At 53.3% G+C, this 17,218-nt stretch overlaps 1 protein-coding gene across 2 annotated transcripts in view; it reads left to right on the forward strand.

Annotated features, from left to right (window-relative positions):
• The first annotated feature begins 5,258 nt into the window (after positions 1 to 5,258).
• Ahnak (AHNAK nucleoprotein) overlaps positions 5,259 to 17,218 on the forward strand; it is an 89,885-nt gene continuing 77,925 nt past the window's right edge. The window contains exons 1-4 of one of the 2 annotated variants that reach the window (XM_005331505.4): positions 5,259 to 5,488; positions 15,723 to 15,822; positions 16,033 to 16,189; positions 16,753 to 16,940. In XM_005331505.4, coding sequence (XP_005331562.2) covers positions 16,033 to 16,189; positions 16,753 to 16,940 — 345 coding nt within the window. In that variant the 5' untranslated portion in view covers positions 5,259 to 5,488; positions 15,723 to 15,822. The remainder of the gene's footprint in view (positions 5,489 to 15,722; positions 15,823 to 16,032; positions 16,190 to 16,752; positions 16,941 to 17,218) is intronic. The other variant, XM_078045852.1, reaches the window with a different exon arrangement.

A 17,218-nucleotide genomic window follows, 5' to 3' on the forward strand; every position in this document is an offset into this window, starting at 1 on the left:
GCACCCAGCATTCCCTCATCTTAAGGGCATGTCTGTTATTTTTTCCATGGCCCGTGTGGCTACCTGGCTTCCTGTCTCTGCCCAGTTTTTCTCCTTTCTTCTGCGTAGACAATCTTTCTTGGCTTCCCTTCCTCCCAGGCTTTGTACTCTGAAGACAGAGCCCTGTGTCTCTTGTTCTCTAACTGGCTCTAATTTGGGTCTATTTGGACCTGAAGATTTCATTAGCACTGAGTGTCATAGAAGAGTTTCAAGCATTGGCTGTCCAATCCGAGTAATTCAGGAACTCCTTATTTAAAGTTTGAGGTTTAATTCAGACTGGACTTTGCATGGAGTTTGGGAAGGATGATTTTATTTGGCTTCATATTTGAGGGTTAGGGTGAAGAGTTCCGAATTTGAGAATTGCTAAGGAAATGTTTGAATTCTTGAGTCATCCAATAAGGTTGCTGTTTGGCTGGGGAACATGACAGATTAGGAAGTGTGGAGTGTATGGGAAAAGGGCCTGTTTGGCAGGGAAGCTAATACCAGGGTTGGTGTGGGGTGGAGCTGGGGTCTGGGAGATCCCCAATGGCCCTAAGAACAGTTGATAGTCATTTCTCTGCTGCTAAGGGCGCCTTGCAAGGGAACTTTCATGGGGGGAGGAGTCTGTTTTACAGAGACTGAGAACAGACGGCACACTTCACTTCCTTTCTGGATCACACTTTTAAAAGCCGAGATTACCCTTTGAGCTGTCAGCCTTTTTCTTCCCTGTAAATTGCTGATTTCAAAAAAGGGGATTGTGGCAAGAAGGGAGGGGAAGGGGAATCCCCTGGCAAGGGGCCGGTCCACAGAGCTCCCCTTTGTGGTTACTATGGAAACAGGAAAAATAGGAACTAAACAGAGGCACGTTGCCTGGCAACGGAGGAGCCCAAGGTTCATCATACACAAACTCACAACACGTATATTTCCGGGAACCCCCAGGGAGGGAGGAAGCGTCACTCTGGAGAAGCTGGGCTATCCCAGTGATGATGAGTCCTAGAGCTCACCTAGCTTTGCCAGTGAGTCTGGACGCAGGGTGTTAGACACCTCTGATGGCTGGTGGAGAGTGCTGGTAAAAAGACTATAACCTTTAATTTGACAGGAGTGTGAAACCTTGGAGAAGACTTTTTTTTTTTTTTTTTTTTTTTTTAGGGTTGGTCAAAGAGGACTCTTAACAAAGTGTGTGAGTGTGCGTACATGTACGTGTGTGGTGTGGGGGGAGGCAGCAGTGTAAAAGACCTGGTTTTAAAGAAAAAAGAGTTTTCAGTTTTCTCAAAGTATAAGTTCTGCAAGAAATTCAGAGGACAAGGTAAGAGTGATCAGAGCCATTTCCTTGGGGACTGAGTGCCTCCAGGGCAGGGATTCCATCTTGCCAAGTTCTCTTTTACGTCTTACGCCATCACCACAGGTCCCTGACCCAGTATGGAACATAGAATAATGTTTGTGCAGCTGCAGGAGAGACCGACACATAAGAAAATTGCTTTCTGGGAACTGAGAGTCCCAGGAAACTAATGGTGTGGGATGCAGGATGCTGCTCTGGGAGAAAGAGCAGGGGCTTTGTGATCAAATTATGTCTGGAGTTCATTCATTCGTTCATTCATTCATCTGGGTAGTTCAGTGGTAGAGCACAAGCTCAGCATGTATGAGGTCCTGGGCTCACTCCTCAGAACCACATAAATAAATAAATAAACAAACAAATAAATAATATTTTTGGGGAGGTACCAGGGATTGAACTCAGGGACACTCAACCACCAAGCCATATCCCCAGCCCTATTTTGTCTGTGTGTGTGTGTGTGTGTGTGTGTGTGTGTGTGAATATATATATATATATATTTTTTTTTAGAGACAGGGTCTCACTGAGTTGCTTAGTGCTCTGCTAAATTGTTGAGGCTGGTTTTGAACTTGTGATCCTCCTGCCTCCACCTCCCGAGCCGCTGGGATTACAGGCGTGTGCCACCACCGAGAAATAAATAATAAAACCTGTTCCTGAGTGATTGCTATGTACTCACCACTGCTCTAGGCATGGGGCACACACAGGGGAGGGGGGAACCTCTCTCCTTACGAAGCCTAAATGCTAGTGGGAGCTTTGACTCCTGTTTCAGTCAGTTGTGTGACTTCACAGAAATCACTAACCCTCTCTGAGACCATTGCCTCCCTCACTGGGTGCTTCCTTCCCAGGGTGTGTGAGGATTGAATGAGCTAATAGATGAAAATACATGCTATGATGCAGAAAGAAAAAAAAATCACCATTACAGTAGCTTTTGGGGATTTGGAGTAGAGGGGTGCTGTATTAGAAGAAAAAGGTTTGGCAGAAATTTCTAAAAGTGTGTCTCCACTTACATTATCAAAATTGTTTGAAAACATTCCCCTCCCCTGGACTGAGTAGGCTGATGTAGGAAATCCCAGTTCTGGTTCCAGATCATGGTTTTTTGGAGGCAGTGTGGAGGTTACCCACTCTCTACTTTCTTAGGACTGGGGCAGGAGCCAGTTCCTAGAACCACCCTCACCAGGTCATCTTGTTACCCTTACTCCTGAATGAAGTACCTGGCCAGTGACCCCTGTTCTATGCCTGCTCCAAAAGCCCACCTCACCATCCTGCCTTCTTCCCTGTTGACCAAGAAGGTGGCCAGAACAAACAAAGGAGCAGATAAGTTGGCTCTGAGCCCGGGAAGCTTGCCTCTGCTCTTTGTTCCTGGGGGGCCTGATGAAGCTGAACTGAGGTGAATGACGTCCAGGCCCTCCCACTTCCCATGTCCCATGTCCTGTTCTTTCTTTCCTATCCAACCTCCTTTCTCCAAACCCCTATAGCCATCTTGTCACACCATAGCCATCTTTCTGAAAACTTGGAGTGTAAATCAATTCCCATTTTAATATGTACTAGGAGACCTTGCTCTTTCAAGGAACCAAATGATGATTCATTTCAAAGTTAAAAATCCTTTGGTAAATTATTAACAGTGCTTACTTTGTGGGAGAGGGACTTTTGTAGAGAAGGAAGGAAGGCATTTACTTTTTATTGTTATACATTTCTATATTATTTAAATTTTAGGGACTGGGTGTAGCGCAGGGGTAAAGTATGTGTTTAGTATGTGGAAGGCCCTGGGTTCATTTCCAACACCAAATTAAATAAGTAAGCAAACACCCCCCAAAAAACAAAACAAAACAAAACAAAACAACAAACAAACAAACAAAAAAAAGCAAACTTCACCTTTAGGAAAGTATTGATTTTATTTTTTAAAATGTCAACAAGGTTATGACTCACTGGCAGAGTGCTTGCCTAGCATGTGTGAGGCACTGGGTTCCATCCTCAGCACCACATATAAATAAATAAAAGTATTGTGTCTATCTACAACTAAAAATAAAATAAAATAAAAATGTCAACAAGGATTAACTGATTTGTAGGATTATAGGCCAGTTTATCTTTTGGGGGAGTACTGAGATTTGAACCCAGGGACATTTTACCACCAAGCTACATCCTCAGCCCAACTCTTTATTTTTGATTTTGAGACAGGGTCTCACCAAGTTGCTGAGGCTGGCCTTGAACTTGTGATCCTCCTGCCTCAGTGTCCCAAACTGCTGGGATTTCAGATGTGTGCCACTGCTTCTGGCAGGCCACTTTATCTCATTCTTGATCTATGTTTATGAAACTGAATAAATATTATATACAATGAAATAAAATGCAAAAAGATGTCAGTAAACAGCTGTTAGTTTTTATTTTTAAAAAAGTTTGTAAACTTAAAAGTTTAGACTTTTTTTCCTTTAAGTGAGATTGGTGCTAGGAAAGGAGTGCAGGACAAAATGGGAGAAAATGTGATTTTTCAGGAAAGTCTGTGTCTATGACAGTGTGCTTGTGATGTGTATAGTGAGGTTGAGTCATTAAGTAAATACCTCTTTGTGTGTGGGTGTGTATGAGTGTGTGTGTGTGTGTGTGAGTTGGGGGGGCTGGTGCCCAAGTCTCTGCATCTTTGCATGTCTATACCTGTCTGAAGTCTATATACATACGTGTTTCCACCTCTGTGTGTCCATTATTTGCTTGTCTGCATTTCTGTGGCTCCTTTTGCTGTCTCTTCCCTCCCCCACCGCTACCCTGTGAGGGTAACTGGACCTGCCTACAGCCCCCAGGGCTGGCAGCAGACTTTGCTGCTGGTATTTTTAGCCTGTAAACATGTTTGCCATTTCAGAGGACAGGGCCAGGCTGGTCTCAGCCCCAGCCCACTCAAGATCCTGCAGCCAGTGGGGTGCTCATGCCCTGGCCAGGTATTCTTAGTTTCCGAGCCTGAGGTCTCCGTCTCCTTTCCCCAGCATTTGGGAAGAAAGGGAAATTGGAGTGGGCAGTGAATGGCCACTTGGTTGGGGGGAGATAAGAGGACTCATAAGGGAGAAGAGAAAGGGAATGTGGAGGATGGGGTGTGTAGCCAGAGGCTCCTATACCCCATCATTAAGCGTTTAATAAAAATCTCCATGTAGTTAGAAGTGGCTGTGGGAAATGGCTGTAAATTGGGATACTCGCATCCTGCAAGTGCAGAGATGAGGGAGGGGTTGGGAAAATCCAGGAGGACAGGGAAGGCGGAGGAAGAGTGAAGCCCAGGCTCCTCAGTTTCGTGGGGCGGTGTGTGGGGGTACAATTTGCAGAGGAAGGTGGGAAGCCCAGTCACTTCTCTAAGGGTGCAGGCCCGACTCCGGTGTTGCTGCCCCAGCTGAAGCAGCACTGTAGAGCCTGGGGCATTGGCGACCCTGATTCTTGGAGGGTGGGACCAGCGTCTCTAAGTTGGTTCCATAGAGGGAGAGGATGAGCGGGCATCATGAAAGTCTGAAGGCAAGAAATGGGCGCGGCTGCAGGGGAGTTTGGGAACCAAGCGAAGTGTCTGGGACGAGGGATGAAATCTTGCCTACTCCGAGATAAAACTCAAAGGTCCGTGTTTCAGGCTGGAGGTCGCGAATGAATCATCCAAGTCCCCAATAACTCTGAGTCTCTTGGCCCTTCCTGCAAAATGGGTTGACTCTCAATTCCAGCTATGAGCCCAGCGTGCTTCAAGGAGGTTTTGGTCGATGAAGCTACACACTCCACTTACTAGGGGAGGGGAGTAGATCCTGGCTAAAGGGCAGGGCGCAAGAGACGGGGGAGGGGAGTAGGCGACACCTCCTTGTTCCTGCGTCCCCTCCGTGCCCCTCCACCACACCAACCTACTCCCGGTCCCTCGAGTGTCCGCCCCGCTTGCTGGTCTCAGCCCTGTTGGGGCCCCGCCCGGCCCCGCCCTCTCCCCACAGCTCCGGCCGACCCGCCCGCCCGAGCCGGAGTTACAAGAGCCGCCTCCGCGCGCGGGGGCCCGGCCACTCGGAGCAGCTCTGCCGCGGGGACTGCACCGCCCGCCCTGCCGGACCCGCCCCGACCGGGGCTCGCAGCAGTCAGCAGCCACAGCACCGCGACCTCGGGCCCCTCGCTGGCTATGGCTGTGCCCCGGGGCTGAGCGCGCAGGTAGGGGCGCTTGGCGCACCGTGGCGCGATCGGGGGCCACTGCACCCGTAACCTGAGGGGGAGGCGGGTTGCGGGGCTCCATCCAGGCGTATTGAGAGTGGTGTCACTGTGAGAATTCACAGTTTGGAGCAAGCTTGTCCTCCCGCAGCCGCCAGGGAGGAGGGGCGACGCGTCATGCTCTGGGATCGGAGCTCTTTTGGGGCACAAGTTGGGCCAAGTTGGAAAATCGCTCCGAAGTGTGCTTCGCTCCACTCCTAGTTCTCTCAGGGGTGGATTGTTGTCCCTGCCGCACGGCAGGGCGCCCCGTTTCTGGCCTGGTACCACCCCCTCTCCTTGGGGCGGTGGCTCAGCGCGCCACTCCGTTTGTATTCCCTGTTTACAGGAGTTTCCGAGATCGCAGCCGCAGTCCCCCGGCCCCTCCCGGCGCCCGAGCCTCCGCTCGGTGCGCCCCCTCCGCTGTCCTTCCTTGCTGCCCGCACCTCCGTCCCTGCCTTGCGTCCCGAGTCCTCCCGGCCCCACCCTGTTCTGTACCACGAGCCTCCTTTTCTCGCTCCTGGCGGCCCTCCGCGCCACCCCCAGCAGCCCCGCCCTGCTCTTGCCCCTCCGTGTTCCCCGCTCCAGAAAACTCCCTTCTTCTTCCAGGGCCGCCGAGCCTGGAAGTTTGCAGCGCTCCTCCCGACGGGATGGGTGGGAGTGGGGGTGGGGGTGGGGAACATAATTAGGGAGATTCCTGCGTTGGGGTGGGCGGGAGGGGGGCCGTGCAGCCACACAGCCCCCAGAACCGCCCCTTCCCCTCCAGAGGCGGCGCTTTCTCCCCCACCCAACTCCCAAACCCGTCCGGGCGGGAGGGCCCCCGCCCCAGCGCTTGGCTCCACGCCAGCAGCCTGAGGAATGTGGTGGTTGGAGCCGGTGACTAATTCAAACCAGAACTTGGGGAGGAGTGGTGAGGGGCAAAGGGGAGGGGGAAAGGGGCTGTGTGTGGGAGGTGGGGGCAGGAGCAGGGCTTGGCGTAGGAGGAGGACTTAGCTGCCCTCGCTGGACCCCTCCACTCAGGCAGCGCGCGCCAGGAGAGAGGGCCGGGGGGCGAGGTCCCGCTGTGGGGCTGGAAAGGCAGCGTGCTTTAGGGTGTGTGCAGAGAACTGTGTTATGTAAGGCTTTCCCATGCAGGGAGGGGGTGTGCAGTGTGTGAAGGCCTGGCCCGCCCCTGGCAGGGCTGGGCGCCCCCTACAGTGCCAGGTCTGGGGTGTGGGGGCACAGATCCTTGGCGACTCTGGCCGGAGGGACTTGTGAGTTGGGAGCAATGAAGGTTGTTCCCCTTGTGTGGAAGGGGAGCTGAGGGGGCCGATGAAAGACGTGGGGGGATCTCTCAGTTCTGAGCCTCGACAACCAGGTGGGGATGGCTCTGGTACTTCTGCACAGTGTGACCACGGAGGGATTGTGCGAGTTTCGTGTGTTCTATTGCGCGCTTCTCAGGGTGTGGCCCTGGGCGGAGGTGAGAGTAGTGGCGAGGTGCTCCGGGGTGCTTGCACTCGCTGCTGAATGCCCTGCTCTGTGGAGGGATTTGGGGAAAGGCAGTGTGAAGCCTCTCCTGGCTTTGAGGTCCTTAAAGAATGACATGGGATTTCCCCAGGAATAGGGGCCCAGATATCTACCTCTTTCCCCAGCATATCGCTGGGCTCCCAATAAATGGTTTTGAAATAGTTCTCCCCATTCGAATAGCTTCACCTTCTCTCCTTCTTAGCAGCACCTAGCAACACTTAGCAACATGATAAGTGTTGGTTGATTTTGTGGGATCCAGTGATCTAATGGGTGCTGTCCTGATAGGTAAATTTGAGGGAGAATGAGGAAGAAGGGAGAGATTGATTTGGGAAGCATTTGAAGGTTTCCATGTCTGTACTGGGTGTAATCGAGGGGACTAGATCTCTCTTTGGTCCATGCCCCAGGAGAGAAGTCCCTGAGCAGGGTGTGGCACTCTTCTCTTTCCCAGGCTTCCTTCTCTGCCTGGAGGTTCTTTGGACTGGGCCCTCACCTAGTGGGCAGAGTGTGCAGACTGGGGAGTACAAGGGAGCCCCAGGTTTAGGAAGCACCTTGTTCTGAGCTGTGAGCTGTGCAGTAAGAGAGGGTGGGAAATGAACTGGGACCACCAAAGCTGAGTTAGCAAAGCCTGCAGGCCCTGTGGGGCGGATGGGAGATGAGTGCTGGAGGATGTGAGTCCTCTAAAGTCCTTGTCCTAAGAGAGTATGCACAGGGACAGTGAGAGAGAACAGGACGCAGGGGCAATGCAAGACATGCAGAGTTTAGTAATGCTGATATGGCAGTCAGGGGTCTGGGCATGGGCAGCTCCTTGAAGAGATGACCCCACAGAGCTGGGGACACAGAGCTGCCAGCCAGAGGGTGAGGCTACAGGACCAGGGCCAGGGTCAGGGTGGGGGATGAGAGAGAGTAAGCCATAGGAGACTGGTGAAAGAGGAAAGCCAGCCATCAGTCAAGGGCAGGGAATGAACTGGAGGTCCCATGTCACCTCAGTCCCAGGGAGGCCCCTGGTAGAGTCCTCTGGGCACCACCACACTGGATTCTTTTGCTCAAAGTGGAACTGGCTGGTGAACCCTGGCAGAGCACACCACCCTGAGCCTGAGGAGCTGGTTTGAGGGGTTGGGGCAAAGCTGTGGGGGTGGAGGGGTGTGTGGGCTACTAGGGTGTGGCTACCACCTCCTTTAGAACTTGAGAACTGCCTGGGGACAGAGAGGCAGACCAGGAGAGCTAGTTTGATTCCTGATGGGAACTTTGCCTGGACGCCCCCAGGTTTCTCTCCCTGGAGTTGGGCTGACCATGTGCTGTTGCACTCTTAGGTTTGAGAAAGGGAGGTGGCCGCTGGAGAGGGTTTAGAATGTTCGATTAGGTCTGTAATCCTTGCTACTCCAGAGGCTGAGGCAGGAGGATTGCAAATTTGAGGCCATCCTTGAAAACTTTGCTTGGTGGTAGGTGCCCCTGGGTTCAATCCTCAATACAGCAGTGGGGGGGGGGGGAGAAAAGAAAAGAAAAGAAAAAGCAAGAGAAAGAGTGCCTTTAGCTTGGGTGGTGGCAATGGGAGCCTAAGGCCTTTTGCTGTCTCTGCCTGCTGAGGGCTTCAGCCACACTGCCAGGGACTTACATTTCACTGCTACCAGTGGACAGTCTAGCCAGGCTTCTGAGCCTTTCTGAGTTCAAGCAGAGAGATTTCCTTCATGCCAGAATGTGTCTGAGGAGGTCCGGGGGCACATAGTAGAGCCACAAGGCACCACAGGAATCTGTGTATGCATTTTTTCTTTTTCTTTTTGCAGTACTGAATTGAACCCAAGGGCATTTTACCTTTTGAACTACTTCCCCAGTCCATTTTTTGTTTTGAGTCAGGTCTTGCTAAATTGCCCATTCCAGCCTCAAATTTCTGTTCTTCCTGCTTCAGTCTCCTGAGTCATTGGGATTATAGGTCCTGTATATGCATTTAAAAATATATTTATTTTTTGGGCTGGGATTGTGGCGCAGCGGTAGAGTGCTTGCTTGGCACAGGCAGGACACGGGTTCGATTCTCAGCACCACATAAAAATAAAGGCATTGTGTTGTGTCCATCTACAAAAAAAAAAAAAATTCTCTCTCTTTCTCTCTCTCTGTATAATATATATATATATTTTAATTGTGGTTGGACACAATACTTTTATTTTATTTATTTATTTTTATGTGGTGCTGAGGATCGAACTCAGGGCCTTGCATGTGCTAGGCGAGCGCTGTACCGCTCAGCCACAACTCCAGCCCCCGTGTATGCACATTTTGATGAACTCAGCCTCAGTTCCTACCCAACAAGGCTTGGGGCTGGGCCGTTGTAGCTGGTGGTCTTGGGTCCCCCACTCTTAGCAGTGCAGGAATTGTAGCTCTACTGTGCCCTTGGGTCCCTGTGACTACCTGTGTCACAACCTCTGAATTTCTTTCTTTCTCCCTTGCTTTCATACTGGGGATGGAACCCAGGGTGTCTCTGAGCTATAGCCCCAAGCCATTTTAATGTATTTTGAGACAGGATATGGCTAAATTGCCAAGGCTGACCTTAAACTTGTGATCCTCCTGCCTCAGCCCCCGAAGTTACTGGATTACAGGCATGTGCCACTCTGCCAAGCAGCAGCCTTTGAATTTGAGTGAGGTTTGCATCATTGCCTGTGAGTGGGTATCCCATTGGTTGTACATAGGGATCCTTACATTGTGGTGGGCCTGGTGGGGTTTGGAGGGCCTGGGTCATGGCAGTCCACCCTGGTGGTGGAGGTTTCCTGCTGGCTGCAGAGGCTGTAAGTAAAGACTGGAGCTAGCCTCCCTGTCCCAGAGGTCCAGGCCCTGGAGTCTGTGTGCAGATATCTAGAAGAGGGCTAGGGAAGCCCTGGGAGTGCAACCCCACAGAGCGAGGCTGAGAGAGGCTGAGCAAGGCACTGCACACGTCCTGTCAGGGAGGGGCATCCTGCCAAGTCCCCTGGGGCCTGAGCGGAGGTTCTAAGGGAAGGGGAAGTGCCTGGAGCAGATCCTGGCTACAGCTGGGGGGCGGCTCTTTGGCCCTGCCCGGCCCTGCGCCCCTGCACTAGTGCGGTCTGACCACTGGGGGGCGAGCGCAGAGCACTGTCTCCAGAGCTGGCCAGGAGGGGATGGAGGGCAGCCTCCAAGCTGTGCTGACCCCTCAGGGTCAAGGCCAGAGCTTTCTTCTTTACTCCCTCTCCTTGCCCTGAAGGGCACCACACCTCATCAGTTGGTGTCCTAATCCCAGTGGTCCTGAGTAAAGGGCCATTCTTCCATGTCTCTGTGGTCAGGTGTGGGAGTTCCCATTGTACCCTATAATGCTTGTCCCCAAGTCTCCGTCACAAGGAGGGTAGGGGTGTCCCTCTTGGCCAAGGGAGGAAGGGGGAATCTCCCTCTCTGCTGGAAGTGGGAACTTGGACTTTACAGCTTGGAGCTTGCTGGGGGCGTGGGAGGCAGATGTGTGTGGCCAGGGTAGAGAGAGGTAAAGAGAGATTTCAGAAAGCCGCCAGTTGGCTGCGCTCCAGGTAGAGAGCTGCCCTGGCTGTCAACAATCAGAAAAGCCACACTGGTGAGGGTCAGGGAAGCGAGTGTGGGGAGGGGATGGCTAGAGCGATCAGACTGGAAGACTTTCTCCAGGTAGGAGCTGTGGGCTGGGCCAGCTCAGCCTCCCACTCCCAAGGTTAAGTAGCAGGGTGGCAAGATTGGCAGGTGCGCACACAGCGAAGTGCAGACTCAGGGACACAGCACCAGGTGAGCAGGTAAAGGATCTCATGACAGGTGTCTGCTGTGAGCAGGGCCTGTGGTCCTGCTCTGGGCAGTGAAGGGTGGGGAGCAGGGCTGATGAGGGTCTTTGAGTATCCGCTGAGTGTGTGAGTCCTTGTATGTCTTTCTGTGAACATCTTTCCAGGGTCCGTGTCACCTGTATCTTGCAAAATGTTGGTCTGATTCTCCCTGATAATTCCACCCACCCTCATAAATTGAAAGTGCCCCCTTGGGGCATACTGCCCAGAATCAGCTGGGTAGATATGTGAAGGTTCCCAGTGCCACTTAGATCACTGCCCACTTCTACTTCAAGTAGAAAAAGGGTATGCTTTTTTTCCTCCCCAAATACAAGTCTGGCAGCTACATCCTTGAGGGTCCATTTTGAGGCTTAGATCCTGGGAGATGCCACCCCTGTATTTCTCCTTGCTCCTCTGAGATGAGGGTCTGCCTGCCAGGGACATTTCCTTCTCCCAGGGAGTGGCAATGCTTGCACTACCCTGTGAGTGCTTGCCTTTAGAGTGAGCCTGGTGCTGGTTCAGCCCCAGAAGGAAATGGTTCTCTTTCCCCCACCTGTTGGGGCCCAGGATAAACCTAGAGGTGAGCTGGGTTCTGGGAAGCTCAGGGTTACTGACTCCTGGAGACACAACTTCTATGAGTCCCAGAATCCAAAGGCCCCTCGAGTGCAAGGCGCTGGGACCCCAGCAAGGCCAGCATGAGGCTGGTGTGTGGGGAGGGGCCTCTGGAGGCTCCTCTGTCTTTCTGTGGGTCTGTCCCTCCAGCATTCTTTCTTTACCCCTCCAGCTCTGGGCCCACTTCTGATATCTCCCGCGTGCATCTTTCTCTGTGGTTTCTCGTGCGTGTCATCCTGTGTATTTACTTGTGCCTTCATCTCTTCTTGAGTGAAAACTGTTGGCGTTGGAGTCAGAGAACCCTGGGCCTGCAGGGCAGCTCAGTCATCCGACCTCCCATGCCTGTTTTCACAACTCTAAAATAAGGATCTTCATTCTCACCGCCTAGAGTTGTTTGGGGACGGACTGAGACCCCAGGCATGGGATGTCGCCAGCACAGTACCTTGCAGGCAACAGTGCAGAATTCTCTGCAGAATTCTCTCTCAATGGGTGGCGGCAGTTGGGATGAGGGTAGGAGGGAGGGTTCTTTCAGTCTTCCCATGTGGAGCTTTCTCTTCCTCCTTGCTCTGGGGAGTATTTATGAGGGCACCCCCCCCCCCCCCCCCCCGCGCCCTGGGTGTGTCTCTCTTCTTTGAATATCCACCCCACCTCCTAGTTATGAGTGTTTGGGGCTTTCCCTGTGGTGGAGGTCTTTAATTCTGGGCTTGAGTCATTGCAGGATCAGGACAGGGACTGCTTCTCTCTGGCCCTGGGTCTACGGTGGGTTGGTTGGCACCGGTGTGAGCTGCTGTGCTGGGTGGAAGTTTCCCTGCGGCTGGTGTCTTCCCTGCCGTGTGGGAGGGGGTGCCTCTCTCTTCCTTGAAGTGTTGCCTTCTGTGTCCAGCCTGGGTAGGTGGATGCGTGTCATGTGTCCCTCGGGTGTGCATCTTTTCTTCAGGTTGGTGCACTCAGGCATTGAGGCCCATGGGCTTCCCCGGGAGTGTATCAGTTCCTGTCATCTTGACGCTGAAGCTGATGCAAGGCTGTCTTCAGCTGCTGCAGCAATTGGCCTTGGCCCCCTCCCTGGCTGGCTTCATGTGATCTCTGTCGGGGAACAGGCCCGGTCCCCACTCCTCTGAGCACTGGAGAAACAATGCTCCTCCAGAAGCCAGCCCTAGCGGAGACCCTCTGCTTTGGGCAAGGATTCGGCTTCCTGGGCATCTCCTGGGTCGGCTCGGTGTTCCCCCAGTCCATGGTGGTGGGCACGGCAGAGCCCTGCCTCTCTGTATATATTCTTTGAGGTTTTGAATCATAGAATGACCCGTTCTTCCGTCAGGGCTTCTGGCCTGAAACACGCTCCGTCCCTGGAGTCTTGGATGTGTGTCTTCTCAGCTTTGCAGTCAGAGCGCCCTCAGGATCTTAGTTCTTTTCTGACCTAAGGGGTTTTCACTCCAGCCCTGCTCTTCCTATCACAAAGAACACCGTGAGCCAGCGTCAGGTGGGCTATGAGCTAGCAGGCCAGGGTTCCAGGACCCCAGCACTGCTCCATTCGCGCCTCTCTAGACCTTGTTCCCCCATCTGGTGTGGCTGCCAGTGCTGTCCCATAGAACCCCACAGTGGGGGAAATCTAGATCCATGCCACCATGGGAGCCAGTAGCCTGAAACGTGGTCAGTGAAACGCCTGAAATGTGGCTAGTGCCGTGAATGAACTACAGTTTTAATGTAACTTGGTTTAAGTTTAAATAGTCGCACGTGGAGACGCCACCAGGTTGGATAGCCTGCCTCTGAGGCCTCTAATAGCGCAGAGGCTTGTGATGCCTGACGGAGGAGTGCGGATTCCCCAGAGCTCCAGACAACTGCCTCGGGGAGAAAGCAGGACAGAGCCCTCTGCTCCCGGGAAGCCTGACTAAACCTCAGTGGCGTGGGAGGAGGAGTCGGAAGGACCATCTGCGCCTGGTATATGGGCTCCAGGGACAGGGGAGAGACCAAGGGCTGGGACCCACATGCAGGTCCTTGCCATCATGGTTACAGCTTCTGTTTGCATCCCCTGCGGATCCTCAGAACTGAACGGCCCAGATCAGCTGAGAGGGGAGTCCTTGCTGGCTGGGTCAGGAAGGCATGACTGGAGCCGCAGCAGTGGGGTGGCGGGCAGCCTCACCTGGCCAGGAAGCTCTCAAGTGCCCGGCCAGGACCCACCTGCAGCCTCAGGTGCAACAGCTTCAGTCTTCCCAGGCTGCTTACCCTTCTCAGAGTGGCTTCTCCCTCTCCTGGAGGCAGCCTGGTTGAAGCTCTTGAGCTCCAGCTTTGTGCTTCCAGGACTTCTGTCTAGGGTCCCCGTCCTGAGGAGCTCACAGGAGCCCCGGCCCCTGTGGCACCTGGGGGTCTAGAGGAGGAGGCGTCTGCAGATCGGGTTTTAGGCGTGACCCTTTGCCTGTCTGGAGCTGTTGCTGCTGGCCGCTGCAGTGACTCACTGGGGAAGGAGGGAGGGTGGGGCTGACATGTGGGCGAGGGTGAGCTGGCTGCCTTCTCCCCGCCGCCTGCTGCTGGCTCAGCACCAGGTCGCTGGGCTGAGAAAGGGGCCCCACTCAAGGAGGAAGATGGGTGCTGGGGAGACCCGAGGGGGCTTCGGAACAGAGAGGCCTGGGCTGGAAACTTTCTCCGTCGCTGCCTCTGCCTGGCTCTTTGTCTGCAGGGCTGGCTTCTTAGCACTGGACTTAACCCAGAGGTGCCCTTTAAGTTCCAGTTTTGCTGTTTCACATTGGAAAGGGTCATGGCCACTTCCTGCAGTGGCCTCTCTGCCTGCCGGGAAGGGATGAGCTGTTTTCCCAGCTCACACCTGTGCCAGCAGGCCCTCCGAGGCTTTGCTCGCCCCTAGTCAGCACCTGTGTCCATGACAAGCACTGCATTTATGAGTTTGTCAACCTGGAGAACAGGTGTGGAGGCCTAGGCTGGAGGGGGTGAGGGGTTGTGTTTACCTTTTCAGCCACGTTGAGATTCACCTAGACTGGAACTGCTAAGTGCCTGTGAATTTCCAAGAGTCCCAGTCCTGTAGCACCTTGAAGACCCATTTATAGTCATTTCTGAGAAGGTTCTCAAGCCTCTGGAACATTCTGAAGCCAAATTGGTTACACCCAGAGCACCTCAGTTATAATTTATATCTGGGACAGGATCTAAGTGTTTTAAATTTCCATATCTGGCACATGGAGTGCATTCAGTAAATGTTTAGAGGATGCATGAGTGGCGTTAGGTAACAATCTCATGCAGTAGGCAATTAAGTGCTGGGCTGGGCTGTGTTTGTTCCTGACTAGAGTCTTTTGCAGCCTCCAGTACAATGGTGGACATTCAGGAGGTGATCAGTAGTTATGTATTTATTGATTGGTTGACTAATTCTTGATGCCAACAGCTTCAGGGTGGAGCTCTGGGTGAGGCTCCCCTACACAATTTCAGGGGTATGCTTTTGATGGCTGATGCCACCATTTTGTGAGGGTGGCTGTAGTTCCTGGCTGTACCCAGGGTTCTGCCTAAAGTCTTATCAGGGTGCCACTGCAGCTGACAGCTCATCCTGTCGCGCGGCGTGACTTGACTTAAGGACCTGGCTCATGGTTCAGTGTGGGCAGCCGGATGGGTCTCCACTCACCGTGGGTCTGAGGCAGGCTGGGCTCTACCACAGCCTCTTGGTTTGGGCCCCTGCCTGCTGGGACTAGGGCTCCTTTTGTTCCCATCTGGCGAGGATTCCTCTTGGTCCCGAGGACCAGGTTAGAGATGATAAACTAGCATGTTGTCACTGGGACAGGGAGGGCATTGCCATCCCCACCTTACAGGTCCCTTCTGAGGAGTCTCCTGTCAGACAAGATGTGGATTAGGGGAGCATTCCAGGTGCAGGTTGCAGACTGGTATCGTTGTTCTCTTGGAGTAAAGCCTGGATAAACTGGTCTCTCAAAACTTCTGTCTCCATCTGTAAAGTGGAGACAGTAACGTCTCCCTCCGGAAGCTGCCGTGGAGACTGATGAGCGTGTGGTGTCGTGGAACACCTGTGTTGCCAGCGCTGGCTTCTCTTTCCTTCACACCTCTCGGAAATCCTTTCTCATTTCCATTTTTGCAGATGAGGAAAGGGGAGTTCAGAGAAGTCAAGTGCCTTGGCCAAGGTCCCACAGCTAGGACGAGGCAGAGGCAGGATTTGAAACTGGCTCTGGCCTCCTCTCCACCTACTTTCCGTGATACCAGGCTTGAGAATCATGGACCTGCTGACTGTAGTGGGGGCTTGGCCTGGGGAGCAGCGTTGGTCAGGGTTTCCAGTGAGCTGAGTGTGAGCATCTTTCTGAATTTGTCCCTAGGCTGTGTGACCGAGATTCCCGACAGAGAGACTGAGGGGAAGAAAGGAAGGAGGGGCGGGCTCCTGGCAAGGCATTCGCTCCTGAACTGAATCCTGCAAAGGTCAGTAGGAGGGAGAGTGTGAGGCTTTGTGGGTGGAGCTGACAGAATGGGGGATGTTGGAAACCTCTCGTGGCATTGGGAGGTTGGGCCCTGAGTGGAAGGGACCAGGGGCTGGTCACCTCCTTTTCACCCCCTGGAATCCCGAATCCATGGCTTTCTCCTGTCCTTATATCCCCACTGACCTGAGCTCCCTTTCTCATCTCTTCCCAGATGGAGAAGGAGGAAGAGACTACCCGGGAGCTGCTGCTGCCCAACTGGCAGGGCAGCGGCTCCCACGGGCTGACCATTGCCCAGAGGGAGGACGGTGTCTTTGTGCAGGAGGTGATGCAGAACTCCCCTGCGGCCCGCACTGGGGTGGTCAAGGAGGGTGAGTGTGCATTGGGTGCCAGGAATTGGGGGTGGGTGAGGGTGTGGAAGGACAGGAGAGAGGGCAGGGAGCAGGCACAAATGGGCAAGTGGCTACAGAGGATCCAGTCCCAGCACCTCAGGATGGTGGGTACCAGAGTCTGGCCCTTTCTTGCCTGTGGACTCCTGGGAGGCTGTTGTGGGGGTCATGGAGATGCAGCTTTGGAAATAGTCTTTCTTTTCCTTTCCTTTTTTTTTTTTTTTTTTTTTTTTGAGGTACAGGACACTCTATCACTGAACCACATTCTTAACTGTTTTTATTTTATTTGGAGACAAGGTCTTGCTAAATTGCTGGGGTCTTGAACTTGCCATGCTCCTGCCTCAGCCTCCCAAGTTGCTGGGATTACAGGTGTGTGCATCTGCACCCAGCAATAGCCTGAGCCTCGGTTTCCTCATCTGTACATTGAGTCTTACCAAACCCTCCTGGTGCTCATGAGGGTTAAAGCAATTCAGTTTACATGCCCAGTGCATGGCTGTTTCCCTGAGACCCTGGGTCTTACCTGTTTGCTGCTCTTTCTTGCTCAGGGGACCAGATTGTGGGTGCCACCATCTACTTTGACAACTTGCAGTCAGGCGAGGTGACCCAGCTGCTGAACACCATGGGGCATCACACTGTCGGCCTGAAGCTGCACCGCAAGGGGGATCGTTCCCCTGAGCCTGGTCAGACCTGGACCCATGAAGTCTTCAGCTCCCGCAGCTCAGAGGTGGTTCTGGTGAGTACCATGTGGCCCATTTGTGCCCTGAGCTCCCCTAGACCACACTGGCCTGTTGGCCCCACTTTATGAACCTTCTGTCTGCTTCTTGGACTTTCTTCTAACTCCTCCTCTTTTCACCTTTCTGGGCTCTCTTGGGCCCTTGGTTAGCCTGTTCCTTCCTACTCCTGTGTGGCATGTGGCTGATGCTGCCCGTCAGTCTTCCATCAGTCTCTTGAGAGTGCCCACTGTGCCATGGCATGGGAACCAGCTCATTGAGGTCTGGGCCTAGACACCAG

The sequence above is a fragment of the Ictidomys tridecemlineatus genome, chromosome 4 (assembly GCF_052094955.1).
Source record: "Ictidomys tridecemlineatus isolate mIctTri1 chromosome 4, mIctTri1.hap1, whole genome shotgun sequence".
Taxonomy (NCBI): Eukaryota; Metazoa; Chordata; class Mammalia; order Rodentia; family Sciuridae; genus Ictidomys; species Ictidomys tridecemlineatus.